The sequence below is a fragment of the Brienomyrus brachyistius genome, chromosome 2 (assembly GCF_023856365.1).
Source record: "Brienomyrus brachyistius isolate T26 chromosome 2, BBRACH_0.4, whole genome shotgun sequence".
Lineage (NCBI taxonomy): Eukaryota > Metazoa > Chordata > Actinopteri > Osteoglossiformes > Mormyridae > Brienomyrus > Brienomyrus brachyistius.
Window position 1 is genome coordinate 10,843,011 of NC_064534.1, and position 14,150 is coordinate 10,857,160.

General features: G+C 45.6%; 1 protein-coding gene across 2 annotated transcripts; it reads left to right on the forward strand.

Moving 5' to 3' along the window:
* Positions 1 to 681: 681 nt before the first annotated feature.
* Positions 682 to 11,868, forward strand: LOC125716774 (long-chain-fatty-acid--CoA ligase ACSBG2-like). Of its 2 annotated transcripts, none has more exons than XM_048989498.1 (15): positions 682 to 812; positions 6,590 to 6,673; positions 6,867 to 7,135; positions 7,582 to 7,856; positions 8,028 to 8,116; positions 8,200 to 8,320; positions 8,395 to 8,475; positions 8,643 to 8,792; positions 9,275 to 9,442; positions 9,696 to 9,877; positions 9,967 to 10,200; positions 10,409 to 10,626; positions 10,829 to 10,968; positions 11,247 to 11,490; positions 11,651 to 11,868. In XM_048989498.1, the coding sequence occupies exons 2-15, from the start codon at positions 6,600 to 6,602 to the stop codon at positions 11,725 to 11,727; spliced, it is 2,322 nt and encodes a 773-aa protein (XP_048845455.1). In that variant the 5' UTR covers positions 682 to 812; positions 6,590 to 6,599; the 3' UTR covers positions 11,728 to 11,868. The 2 variants fall into 2 exon arrangements, with proteins under 2 accessions (XP_048845455.1, XP_048845464.1); XM_048989507.1 differs by lacking the exon at positions 682 to 812 and adding an exon at positions 6,275 to 6,371.
* The last annotated feature ends 2,282 nt before the right edge of the window (positions 11,869 to 14,150 follow it).

Genomic DNA, 14,150 nt, shown 5'->3' on the forward strand with positions numbered 1-14,150 from the left:
CCCACTTAGCCTAATTGCATGTATTTGGCAACTGGAGCAAACCCATACAACACAGGGAACTCACCCTTTAAACCGTTTAAACTCACCAGGCAAACAGAAATTATTATTTTAGGTTTATAATGTAATAATATAGATTTGCCTTAAGAATTCGTGCGTGGGCATGAGAGTCAGAAAGACTAAATGTCACGCCAGATGCGTGAGTTGGTAGTTCAGTTTTACGGTAAGAGATATTTAAAATACCCCGTCAGCCTGACAAAAATAAGTTGCTAGGATACGGACGGACGGACGGACAGACAAACAGACAGACGGACAGATAGACAGACAGACAGATAGATAGATAGATCATTTGAAGTGGCGTCCCGATACGCTATAGTGTAATCTGATGCTTTTCCCCGGGAGTAACTCTAACTGTATCTATACTGGAATGACGCTTCCAACGAAGGAAAGTGCATGACTACAGCCCTTCACCCAGACATTCCGTAAAACTCGCTGGTAATAAACAGATTTTAAATCTAAGATAACTCCTACTCATTCTCCAGCAAATCATTGCAGAAATACATCAGATTAATGCCTGTTAGTCGCCTGATTGCTCAGGCTGCTGGTTAAAGTCGCTCGCGCTGATTTGCTCAGAGTTAACAAGCTGCGCAAGGTTGCTTTGAAAACAGTAACAGGTGCGGGTCAGCGCGCACTACACCCGCACTCCTACGTGGTACGCAGGGAAGGGTCGCCGCAGTTAAGGACTCCGCTTCTTTCTGTTCCAACTCCAAAGCATAGTACGGATCAATATTAGGTTACCGAAGTCTCCTTAAAAGGTAGGATAGTTTTTAAGTTTGTCAGTCTCGACATTGTCATTATTCATTTAGACCATGTAAGTATGCAAGACGTGAACTGATTTAGCATTAATAATTATAGTGTTAAGTTGTTCCTCCCCTTTCAGCCGTTCTTATCCACCTGCATAAGGTTGTGAACAGGTCTTTGTTAATTCCGAATTTCCAAGAAATGTCATTTGGGGTATATGTGCTTGTGGACTTTTTTTTTTCCCTTTAGAACGCGTACAAGTGGTTTTTAATTTGTCGTAATTCAAGTATCCAAACAGAAAGTCAGCCCAGATACCGCTGAAGCTCTTTCTCATGCATCTTGTTGAATGAGAGACATCATATTTTAGGTACTACGCTAATTCACCTGGTATGTTAATTGCCCGGTGCCTTAAACGATAAACGCAGAGCTGAGGCTCTTGGTGGATATTAATGTTATATCCTGCGTATTGTCTCATTAGTCAATTTTCTCCTTATCACTTAATGACAGTAATTTCCCTCCTTAAATTGTCTATAGTCTGGAAATTTATATCGGATCAGTGTGGTGGTTGGCGTTTCTGAACTCAATCAAGCTCTGTAACTGGAGTTTCTCTGTAATAATGCGTTAATTGCTAGTGGCACAGGCAAGGAAAGCCGACGTCTTGCACAGTAACCACACGGATACCACAGTAGAAAGGACTTGCAACACGTTTGGTATTTACAAGCAATACACGCATTAATTTATAGGTTATTTACAATGACTGTGACGCGCAAGACATACTGGTGTGTGAGTAAGTTGAGTGTCTGATGCGCGGCACCACAATAAATGTTTGTTTTTAATGCTCGTATTTGTACATCAGGGTAGGAGAGTTGCTGACCCGCCTGCTGTACTGCTGGTGTGGGGAGGTAGGGGTTCTGAACCCAAAAGTATTTGCACTCGTGTCCAGAGCACCATCAGATCCTTTAAAAACCGCCAGGTGAAAAACGTGGAAAAACCCCGCGCAGAAGTCCAGCTGTGCACGTAAGCATTAATGGGTTTTGTAACGATCCTGAACTTTAGCCTCCAGACACGCCACCGTTTGGATTCTCGTTACCACGACCTCTGTCCCTTTAGTCTTTTGCAAGTTCACTGCAGCTGTTCGCCTCCCCCAGGTTGGAAGGTTTCTTTCGTGTTTCCTTCACCAGTGACATGCGGTTCCTGAATCAGCCACTAGGTGGCAGAGGAGGGCCGGTTTGAGGCGCCTTTGACCATGAAGTCAGCGGCGACTTCGCAGTTCTGCCAAATGCGCACCACGGTAAAAATAAGTGATTTCTGTGGATAGAGGACTGGTGTAGGGGCGATGTGAAAGGGGAGCTACTATTGGGGAACAAAATGCCAACGTCAAACTGTTGTGCGTCCCCCCATTACTATATTGTTTAGTGATGGCATCTTCCCTCTATGGAGGTAAACAAATTGCATGAACTATTACAGGGTAGTTGTATTTCAGAGGCAGCTGCTATTTTTTTTTTTTTTTTAGCGGTTACTAAAATCTTTAGCAGTGTGCCCGTGTGCTCCAGTGTTTCACTCAGCGTAACAACGCGTTTGTTGTACGAAGTAAGTTTATCTCCCGGTGTGTTTCGCATATAAACCACGTTAATGTACCAGGTAAAACACAGGATGGACGAATATTCATCTCCACTCGGCCTTCCATAAGGTGACGGGTGTCGTACTCCTAACATATCAATGTAATGCATAAAGGGGGGTGAGTGTCATCCCCCCGATTCCGACGAACTCCTTCAAAAAGCTCACTTAATTTACGCTCATCTCGCAGTATATATCGAAACGGCGATGGGTGGAAGTCCCGATGTTGAAAGATCCGCTGCAATCTGTATCAGTGCGGAGCCTAGGCGAAGCCGCCAATAACGAAAGAAGGTCGCCAGGGTAGATTAATGACTGGACTTAATCGTTTTGCCCCATTCGCAGAGGACACCATAACGGTGAATGAGTGGGGTACAAGAAAGCGAGGGGAGATATGTAGTTGCCTCCACCTAAACGTATGCCTGCTCTGTTCTACCTACCTCGTCTGCTTTTCCTTGGAAGCCTTGCTTTTAAAGCTTTATAAGATTGTCCACTAAATGACGTCATTGGTGCCATTAACCAAATGAATTCTATAATGCGTGCATGTGGGGTGAGCAGGGACGGATTATGGACCTGGCCAGCGGGGCCACTGCCCAGGGGCCCTTGGGGTGCATGGGGCCCCTAGCCCAAAACAATTTGCAACGCTTATCAACAGTGTATTTTCGTTTGTCTAGTTTAGAGGGCCTACATTCTTTGATCCTCTGCCTACAAGGGCCCCTGACCCTATAGGGAGGGTGTTTGGCTGCCATGGGCCCTTGAATTGTGGTGGTGGGGGGGCGCTCGCGAACGTTTTGCCCGGGGGCCCACACAACCCATAATCCGTCCCTGGGGGTGAGGGCGGGAATCGGGCTTTCGTCACCAAGGTGTTGGATTAGATGACTGACTAGATGGATGTATTATCGTGGGGGCAAATGTTACCAGCAGAAACTGCGATTCATTCAGTGTGCACAGCACAATGTGATGGCACTTACAATCCTATCCACAAATGGCTGTTGTGTATGCAGAGTCTTGCTTCTACTCCCTAATTAGAATACTAATTAGAGGACTGGCTGAGGAGTCCTCACACCTGGGTTTGAACAGCTGACCTAAAGGTTATCCCAAAAATCTGCACACCCCGGCCCTTTGCATATGAGATTGGCCACGCCTGACATAAATGATAATGTACTGCATGATGACTATTCGGTTAATTATGGATGACGTGGCAGTGGTCCCATAAGATTATAATGGAGCCGAAAATTCCTGTCACCTAGTGACTTTAGCCCGGTGTGTGTGTGTGTGTGTGTGTGTGTGTGTGTGTGGTGCTGCTGCTGAAATAATCAAACCTTTTGTGCTGCCAGTCATATACGATCATGTACAGTACATAACACTTGATTAATGATAAATTGTTACTGATTTATGCATTTACTGTGCTTTTAGTGTACTTTCTACTTGGTTTACTGCAGCCTAATTGTGTCGTAAGCTACATCATCTAGGTTTGTACTTGTGCACTCTGTTCGCAGTCCCACCTAATGACACACTTCTCAGAACACATTCCTATTAAATGACACCTGACTGTATGCAAATACACACTAATTTACTGGCTATTTACAGTGACGGTGCAGTGCCAGGAATGCCAGTATGCAAATAACTTAAGGTTCTACTGATGCTGTGGAGCAGAACCTTCTGCCACAACCATAGGGGTCAGCTGTCCCGGTGACCCGCAGATCATTCGTGGAAGTTGGCAGCCTTTAAAGTCCCTGGTAAAGCATCTCCCATCGAGTCTTCATCCTCAATCACTGCTGGGGGGGTCAGGTCGCTGCGGGGGGTAGTCCTTGTCTAGGACGGCAGCCTTCCATCACTAAGGCAGTGGTAAGCAGTAGACATCGGAAGGGCATTCAAGGATCTTCCCTGGACCTCTCCAGTGATAGCCCAGCTTCCGTGATTGCCCCTTCTTACGAATGGGGGAAGTGCTCTCAGATCGGTTCTCCTTAGCTGTGTGTATTGTAGGTGTGCTTCTGTAGGACGGTTCTTGTGCCCTGGTGTTGTCCAGCCACTTTGTGCACATCACTCAGATGCTCCCAGAGACCCCAGATACTCCATACTTGGCTCCTTCGGTACCTCTGGCTCCGTAGATGGTCCAAACGCCAAGCCTACTGACTGTGTACAGCTCTGGGTAAAACATCGTTGTGGCTAGTGTGCACTAATTGGTCTCCTGCTCCACCACTCGGTATGTCCACTGGGGCTGGTGGCAGTCCGAGTCACTACACAACCACACGCACGCCCCGGCAAAAAGTCGTCAATACTTGTAGCACAATGCGTACTATTTACAACGTAAATACACATTTATAGGTGATTTACCATGATGGTACAATGCAAGGCATATCAGTATGTGAATAATATGAATCTGTAAGGCATCGCAATAATGTAGGATTCTTTTAAAATGCTTGTATCTGTACATCAGGGTTGGTCTGTTAAAGCATCTGCTGTGTTGCTGGAACGGGGAGGCAGGGGGTCTGAGAACCCCAAAGGATTTGCACTCGTTCCCATAGAACCACCAGATCCTCTTCAAGCAGTCTGATCAGGAACGTGCTCTGTGCCTCTTTTGCGTAACCCTGCACAGAAGGCCACGTAAGCATAACTGGCTTTTGCAATGATATTGACCTTTGCTTCTGACATGCCACCGTTTCGATTTCCTTGCCATGGCCTCGATCCTTCAGACTTAACAAGCTAACTTCAGCTGTTGGCCTCCCCCAGGTTTGAAATTTTCATGTTTGTCACCATTCAGGTATGTGGTACCTGAATGACTTTAATAAACCTCTAGGTGGCAGGCAAAGGCCAGTTGTAGGGCTACAGCTTCATAATCCTAGAATATCGTTTTGTAGATGGGAAAGCAAGCATAGAACCTGTTGCCATGGAAATTCCACACCCCAATTAAACACATTTTTTGCCCAGTACCCTAAAACAGAAATTTTGATAAGAACGCAAGTTTTTTTTTTTTTTTTTTTTTTTTTTTTTTTTTGTGAATTTATCTAGGTCTGATTTAAAGGACCCCAGGGTTTTTGCTTGCCCTGCGCTAACAGGAAGTCTGTTAAGACTGTTATAGCAGTTCTGGATTCTACCGTTTTTAGCAGTATTTCTAGGCATTTGGTACAAGTGTTCAGTACTATTAAGTACCTGATTTTATTAATCTGAGTAGCTGACGTCCCCTGAAGCAGAAAGGAAATGGTTGTCTTGGAACGTGTGATTTTTCTAGAACATCTGAATTTAACCGAGTGGTAGAACAAACATGTGACTCTCTCACATCTGAATTTGGCAGACAAACCTGACTTCCCCTGATCTAACTTTCAGCTTGCTGTGCTTGACAATGGGAACAAACTAGGTTAAAACAAATCCTCCCCGATCCACTGTATGTGTGTAAACATTAACGCCATTAATTTTTAAAGCCTTGCGTTACTTATGGCATGTAAATTGGACATTGGGGTTAAAGTGTAAAATGGAGAACAGATCATGGTGTTGCAGTTATGCTGCTGACCTATTGTCCTATAATGAAAATGTATGTTTAAAGGTGAAAACGCTTTTTAAGGACGTGGTATCAGTGTGGACCTGCTGAATCTGATATGGTGACCGTCCACCCGCTATGACACTGTCATGGAGATGCCCCGTCTCTCTCCCATCCCACCCGTACATTTGGGGCAGATGTATGTGAAAGACCGTGTCTGCAGCTATCCCCTTCTGACCCAGCTGACCACAGCATTCAGACTCGCGTTTCCCCACATCGCTGTCTAAGTGGCGCAGTGCTGAGTAATCCCACCACCCTGGGCTGGTTGCTCAGTGATGCGATGTTGTGAAATGGCCATAATGCTTGATAAAAAAGCCCTCACCAGGCAGTCCTCTTCTAAAGAGGACAAAGCTTCACCAGATCTGGGGCTGATTTGACTGGACGCCGATGTTCTAAGGATTCTGTGCCTGATACTCAAAAGGTACTAAATGACCTTGCTGCAGGAAATATTTTCTTTGCAGAACCCATTCTATGAAGTGCAGCTCTGTGACATGACTTGGTGATTTATCAACTATAACTAGACTATAAAACTAACTTGTTCTGTAATTTTACTGGAACTGTAACTGAAACACTGTCCCACTGCCAGCCTAACAAAGGATTGAAGGCTTTCGGTTTTGATTCATATAATTCTGTATTTAGGGACCTCAAGATGTCTGTGAGCAGACCTGGGAAAACCGGAGAAGTACCTGCTTATACTGGAGTTGTGGGAAATGAGTCTGAGAGGTGTGTCTGATCCTCCTGTCGTTTTTTAAGTCTGGAAAATTTCAGCGTGCAGCTTCAGACTCCTAGAAGATGAAATATGGATCTATGGCATTTGTGTATCTGCTTCTTTGAAAAGATGTCCAGCTTTCTATTAATGCCTAATTCACCAACTGTGTGTAAAGGACAGAGGTTTAATGGCTCTCTCGGCCTCTAGTTTCGTGCGTACCATGAAGGCAGACGCTCTACAGGAGTCTGGAACGTTGCCAACGCAGAATGGTGGGGGCTGCAACACTGTCATCAATGGAGTGCTTGGTGATGATGCCGGCACTGAGCAGTGGGTGCGTCCCAAAGGCTCCAGTGCAGCCCCCCAGGTGGACGTGGAAAACAACCTTCTGCTGGACTTCAAGCTGGGAAGCAAGAAACAAGAGCCTGGTTCGTGTGCTGAAGCCCTGACCAAACTGTCCAGCTCAGCAGCACTCAAAGGTAACGACTCGTAAACCGAAATATCTAATCTGCTTCTATGTTCATGAATGGCACTTAAAGCATGTGTATTCCAAAGCTTAATTCCTTTTGTTCAATATGTTTATGGGATGCATAAAATGCTGCTTGTTGAAGGGGCTCAAGTGATCAATATTTCATACCTAATTGTACTAAAAATCACTTCCTCACCTTTTTCAAGACTCATAGCTCAGATTCCATGTAATCAGAGCCACTTAAATCTGATTGGTTGTTGGAGGCATTCCATATTCTGCTGCTGTCACTTGATAGGGCGGAGGCCAAGTTCCCAATAAGCCATGACCAGGGGCTGCAGGTTCTGCCATTGTCGATCAGCAGCTTGGTTATAGGCTGGTCAGGACGGTCTATCGCAGTTTCGTCGTCTGCTTCACTTATGCCGTGTGTGTGTTGCTCCCGCTGCGCCTCCCCTGAAGAGCCAGAGCAGACGTTCCAGCTTAAACCGGAAGTTTCCTTGGCCCCTGCTGAGCGTCTGTGGAGCACCGTCCGTGAGGAGCCCGTAAAACTGCGCACGGCCTCATCGGGCGTCGGTTCTGCACCCCCCCTGACGGTCATGCAGATGTTTCAGGAGACGGTAGCCAGTCATGGGCACCTGCCGGCACTGGTATTCAAGCAGGGGGGTCAGTGGGTGACTCTGTCCTACATGGAGTACTACCAGCAGTGCCGTGCAGCGGCGAAAAGCTTCCTCAAGGTCTCTCTCTCGTCTGCTTATAGATGCTAATTAATTGTTAATGGCTGTCTGTGTGGATGGCTTTACTGACGTGGTTGAATGTTTCCCAAATCTTGTAAACTGGAATGTTCAAGTGGTTTAAGAAGCCTGTTGGTCCTGACTTTTTTTTCTTTTTTCTTTTTCCTTCCCTAGTTGGGTCTAGAGCGTTACCATGGTGTTGGAATCCTTGGCTTTAATTCACCAGAGTGGTTCATTGCTGACATTGGGTGTATTATGGCTGGGTAATATCTTTTCCTTCGTCGCATGTTAGACACCGAAACACATCCACTAAAACACATTGATGTAAATTGTCTATGCATTACAGAGGCTTGGCGGTTGGGATCTACACCACAAACTCGGCTGAAGCCTGTCAGTATGTCGCAGATAACTGTGACGCCAACATCTTGGTGGTTGAGAATCATAAACAACTTGTAAAAATTCTGAAGGTCAGTGTGTGTATGTTGTTCACCACTCTCCCTTAGTGGGAAAACTAGGGTTTTCATTCTGGTTTTTATCTTAGGTTAAAGATCAGCTACCGCACTTGAAGGCAATTGTTCAATACAAAGATGAACTTGAGCAGAAGTTGCCGAATTTGTACACGGTAAGACAATGGAAGCAAGCGCTGGCAGGCTGTCGCAAGCCAGTCACCAGGGATCCTCTGTTCACAAGTGTTGTGATTTGATAGATGCTCTGCAAGTGTGCTTGACTGTTAAACATAAGTACTTTACCCCGGAGCAATGTGAGCTGATGTTCTGTGCACTTCTGCAGTGGAAGGAGTTCATGCAGCTTGGTGTGACTGAGTCTGATGATGCCCTGGATGAGATCATCCATAGCCAGAAGGCCAATGAATGTTGCTCTTTAATCTACACGTCTGGTACCACTGGAAGCCCCAAAGGTGCTATGCTGAGCCATGACAACGTGAGTCTGACGCACTGGCTCGTAGTATTGTCTCTCTGCCCCCCCCCCCCCCCCCCCCCCCCAGACAGTGAAGGATTTAAAAAGAAATTATTTCCATTGGTTTAGTGGTGCAGAGCAGTGGTGGCTTAATGGTTAAGGAAGCGCACTTGTAATTGAAAGGTTGCAGGTTTGAATCCCTGATCAGCAAGGCACTGCTCCCTGGGTCTGCTATGTCATTCACATATGGGTTTGGACTTGGACTAAAACGTAAATTTGCTGAAGTTAGGGTTCCCATGCTTGGGTAGATAAACCAGGCTAGTAGAAACTGAGTGTGCAGAGTTTAAAGATTTACCATAGCAGGGCACAGTATTGGTTTGACGTTCACGTTAAGGTATCACTGTCATAACAAAATCCATTATGAATGCAAGTAGCAATGGCTTGAATACTCTCTTCCCCCCCCTTGGCTCACCCAACCCCATAACGTTTTTTTGCTCTGCCGGCAGATTACATGGGTTTCGCTCGCAGCAGGAACCATGACGGAGTTGACCAAAGGCATCGAGACCGTTGTTAGCTATTTGCCCCTCAGCCACATTGCTGCGCAGGTGAATGACATGTGGGTTGGCATGCGCTTTGCAGCAACCACATACTTTGCAGACCCAGACGCCCTGAAGGTGAGAATGCGCCCCACTCACCCACCAACATTGTGCAGTATGTGGTGATGCTATGTAGACTGGGAGTTATTGTATGAAATGAGTAGGATACCTGGCCTGCCTTCTCTCCTCCTCACCTAAACTCTTGACTTGGTCATATCGTGACACTATAACAATGGCTGACTTAAGCTGTAAGACTATTGGCTTATGGTGTATGGGAGCCCACCTGTGTTGCATGAATGATAGCTGGTATTGTACTGCTCTGTGCACTCAGGGAACCCTGGTAAACACTCTGCGTGATGTGCGACCCACCACTTTCCTGGGTGTTCCCAGGGTGTGGGAAAAGATGCAGGAGAAGATGAAATCCGTAGGTGCAAAGTCCTCCACACTGAGGAAGTGGGTTTCAGATTGGGCCAAGGCAATTGGGCTGCAGGCCAGCTACAATGTCATGAATGGGTAAGTGACTGACTGCTTGGATTGGTCTAAATGGTTTCAAGTGTCTGCTGTGCTGGTGATTAAGGGGAAATCCTGTCCTCTGGGCTCAGCAATCCCACAGTTCCCTGGGGCCACCTGCTTGCAAACAACCTGGTTTTCAAGCGTGTGCGGGAAGCTCTGGGCCTGGACCGCTGCCACTCCTGCTTCACGGGTGCTGCTCCCATCACCAAAGACACGTTGGAATACTTCATGAGTCTTGGCATCCCCATCTACGAACTGTATGGCATGAGTGAGAGCACTGGGCCTCATACGATCTCCTGGGGTGGTGGCTTCCGAATCATGAGGTGAGAGATGAGTCTTCCGCTGCTTTTGTGCTTCTGTGTAACTGGTTCTTTTTTGATTTTTCGTTTTCAATCTCGCCTCTGATTTGTGGAAATGCTGGTGATTTAGTGCATCTGGAGGACTTTGGTGTTTGTAGAATGGAAGAGGGCAGGGTAGGAATTTTGTGTGGGCAGGTGGGATACGTTTCTCACGCTTGTCTGCATGCTGCAGTTGTGGCAAGGAACTCCCAGGTGCTCAGTCAAAACTGGACAAGCCGGACGCAGATGGGAATGGCGAGGTTTGCTTCTGGGGCCGCCATGTCTTTATGGGTTACCTGAATATGCCCGATAAGACTGCGGAGGCCCTCGACTCGGACGGCTGGCTTCACTCTGGAGACCTAGGCAAGCATGATGACGATGGCTTCTTGTACATCACCGGCCGGATAAAAGGTAGGCACACCTGATGCCGTGTGCCAAGGGTGTTAATTTGGGCATGGACAGAGTGCTGTTTTAGCTGGATGGGGCTGATCTGGTCCCTACCAGTGTTGAAATCAAACCTATGCTTGTGACACGTGCCATGAATTGCATCTTGAATAGTATGGCCTTTTACGCTAGTCCTTGACTCTGCACGGTCTGTCCTGTTCTTTGTTAGAGCTGATAATCACAGCAGGTGGGGAGAATATCCCCCCCGTGGCTATTGAGGATCGGGTGAAGGAGGAACTGCCCATCGTCAGCAACGTCATGCTGGTGGGGGACAAAAGAAAGTTCCTTGCAATGCTGTTGACCCTCAAGGTAAAGCACGTGACCATGAATGCAAGATGGCTTTGGGTAATGTTTCCTAATCTGGTCTTGAGGCCCTGCAGGAATAGTTCCTAGCCGTAAAAACCTTATGGGATAACCTGACCTCTCAAACCCTGCTTCCATGGATGCATGGGTCCTTAATTTGCGGCCATGACAGGATAACCTGGGTGATTTTTGCTACTTAGTGCTGTCGTAGTGATTTTGAGTTGGAGGTGGTCTGTACCATGTCCGGCCATTTAACTGCAGTATTGCTGACGTTCCTCTTGCAGTGTGTTGTAGATGAGTCTGGAAACCCAACAGATGAGTTGTCCCCAGAGATGGTGGACTTCTGTAAGTGCCATGGAGTGGCTGCCACCCGCATATCTGATATCACAACTCAGAAGGAACCGGCAGTGTATCAGGCCATCCAAAAGGGTGTAGACCGAGTCAATACAAGGGCTGTATCTAATGCACAGAAGGTACAGAAGTGGACCATTTTGCCACAGGACTTCTCGATCTCAGGCGGGGAGCTTGGTAAGCACAGGCAGCTGGTAAATGGAGGCTTCTAGAAATTTGCTATCATGCTCCCTCCATTAAATTCATTTGAAAAGCAAATGGATGACAGATTGTGTTTTTTAATGCTGATTCCCTGCTTTTTTTTTTTTTTTATTTCCCCCCCCCGCCCCCATAATAGGTCCCACAATGAAATTGAAGAGGCCGGTTGTTCACAAAATGTACAAAGAAGAAATTGACAACTTTTACAGAGAATGAAATAAAGGAATGGGCAAAACGTGACATGAGTTCTGCGATTTGTATGGACTTGCCTTCCGGTTCCTGAATCGGTGACACTGTAGGCTTCCCTCAGCCTGTAACACTTGGTCAAATCACTGCAATAAAATGTTAACACCAAAAGGCTGGTTAGTCTTGTTAATATTAGGGTTCTTAAACTGGGGTTGGCTTTCATGCTTAAAAGCAGGTCCAAGATTAAATTTGGTATAATCCACTGAATTTTCATATCAAAGGAAGCCTGTTGCTTCCAATGGTGTAAATTTTGGTTTGAGGCTGAGAAATAGTCCTGGTTTTACTGACAGCTGAAGCCCTGCTTTTGGGTAATGATTTGCGCGCGTTCTGTTCTTGGACCAGCTGAATTTTAGAGGGATTTTCTGTAACGTAGAAGTTATTGTTCTTGCTTATTGAAAGTATTAGGTTTTCAGCTCCTTTTTATGGTGAAGAATAAAATGTTCTTTTTATGGTCACCCGTCAGTATTACTGTTATACACACAAGTGGAACCTGATCTCTGGGGTGATTTCTATAGTTTTTTTTTTTTTTTTTTTTTTTTTTTTTTTTTTTTTAAACCAAGCGCGCACACTAATGTGAAGATGTACTTCAATGGAAAAGCTGCCCGTCAGCAAGGGCCTGTGATATGGGACAAGGTTAGCTTTAGGTGTTAATGTGTTCTTTGAAGGTCATGAGGGACTGCAGGCCAGTCGTCCTGGTTCTAGCTATTTGTTCCTTCCCTTAGCTCATAGTTAAGGGTTGAACATGCGGGGTCCCCACAAACATTTGTTAGCTGGGTTAACTTGAATTAGGTTTAAGAATTATCACTTTGGAAAGTCATGACTTTTAACCCAGCTAACTGAAATCTTGCTTTGTAGAACACCCTCCTGGTTTGAGTCAATGGGGTGGTTTAATCGACACCCTGTAGGCCTTGACTTAAATAGCTTATTGGATGATGTGGATGTTTGTAGACTAATGACAGACTACACTTGCCATGAATTTGGAAGCTGCACACACACCTTAGAAGCTTGGACACGGTCGTCCCTGAGCAAATGGAGCTTGTCTGTTCCGCCATGGGCTGTTCCCCTTGGCAGAAACGTCTTCGGATTATCCCTGTCGTACGTGGTTCCTAATTCCCATTCACAAGGCAGTTGATTTCACCATAGCTGTAGATGAGTCCTTATACAAGGAAGGCTTTGCCAGATAAGCTTGGCTCTCAGCCCGGGCCAAGGGGTGGCCCTAGTGAATGCACGGCAGCCCCCCCATCAAAGTCAAAATTAAATGCAGGTTATTTGAAGTCGAACCACAGGAGAAATATGGCTCATCCCTGCTGAGACTGAATATACTGCTGACAGTGTGTTTGTATATTCTGGAAAAAACTGAAATATTCTTTAAGAATCTGCTTTTTTAAGTCTTGGTTCTCCTGGCAAAAGGTTAGGGTTGGGCAGCAGTTTGCTTCCAGGTTCAAAGTTTCTAAGACAGCAAAACGCAATAAGGTGAAGCAGGAGACACTGGCAATGACCAAAAACCAGCAAGTTATGTCGGAAGTGACTTTCTAATGCCAGAGACGACCGTCGGTACTTCGAATCGGAGGATGAGCTCAATGACCTTCACGCCACTTAATGTTCCCCATTCTTTTTGAAGTGCATTGCCAGGATAGTTCAAAACAGCCTCATAGAAGCAGGACTGAACTCCTATAAAGCAAGGAAGAAGCTCTCATCAATGACACAGAAAAGAGCCCGGCAGCAGTTTGCAACAAAAATATACAGTATTATCCACAGACGCAGCCCATAAACTGAGAGATGAGTGAAACAAAAAATGTTGCTGTGGTCTCATTTTTCCCCCAGGGCTGAGTGTGTATAATTGAGCTCAGGTATTTCCATAACACTCCTTTTATGAGCTTATCAGACCAGTAATTTGACTTTTTGTTTCAGCTCCCGTCTTGAAATTTTCTGCAGGTGTCACTGGCTGTCAGACTGACTTTCATAGCTTCCCACCAATGTATTTAATCACACTCTTTTATTCTGTTATACAAATAAGTAATGAGTAATATGAGCTGTAATACCTAAAAGCATTTTTGGTTCCTCAAGAAATTCTTTGTTTTGGATATAGGCAGTACAGCCAACATCCATTAGATTGAATATGATGTATAACTTCTGAGTAGTTGAAATCATTACCTGTGTCATTTGCATGGATAATGGATGTATTTGAACATATACTTCTTAAAGTGACATGATATGACTGTTTTCAAGAATCTGGTCCTGCATGTCCTATCATTTTTGGTGCCCTAGGAGAACGCTTACTCACTGGGAACTGCAGGAGGTTGCAAATGGGAATCACTTGTTAGTGATCAAATACAATTTCTCTTAATAAAAATGCAAGGAAAATTCCATTTTAATTCAACAAATCTCCACTT

Coding starts and splice junctions, on each gene's coding strand:
- LOC125716774 (XM_048989498.1), top strand. CDS start 6,600: ATGTCTGTGAGCAGACCTGGGAAAACCGGAGAAGTACCTGCTTATACT. Junction 7,136..7,581: donor CAGCTCAGCAGCACTCAAAG/GTAACGACTCGT, acceptor CCTCCCCTGAAG/AGCCAGAGCAGACGTTCCAG. Junction 9,443..9,695: donor CAGACCCAGACGCCCTGAAG/GTGAGAATGCGC, acceptor CTGTGCACTCAG/GGAACCCTGGTAAACACTCT.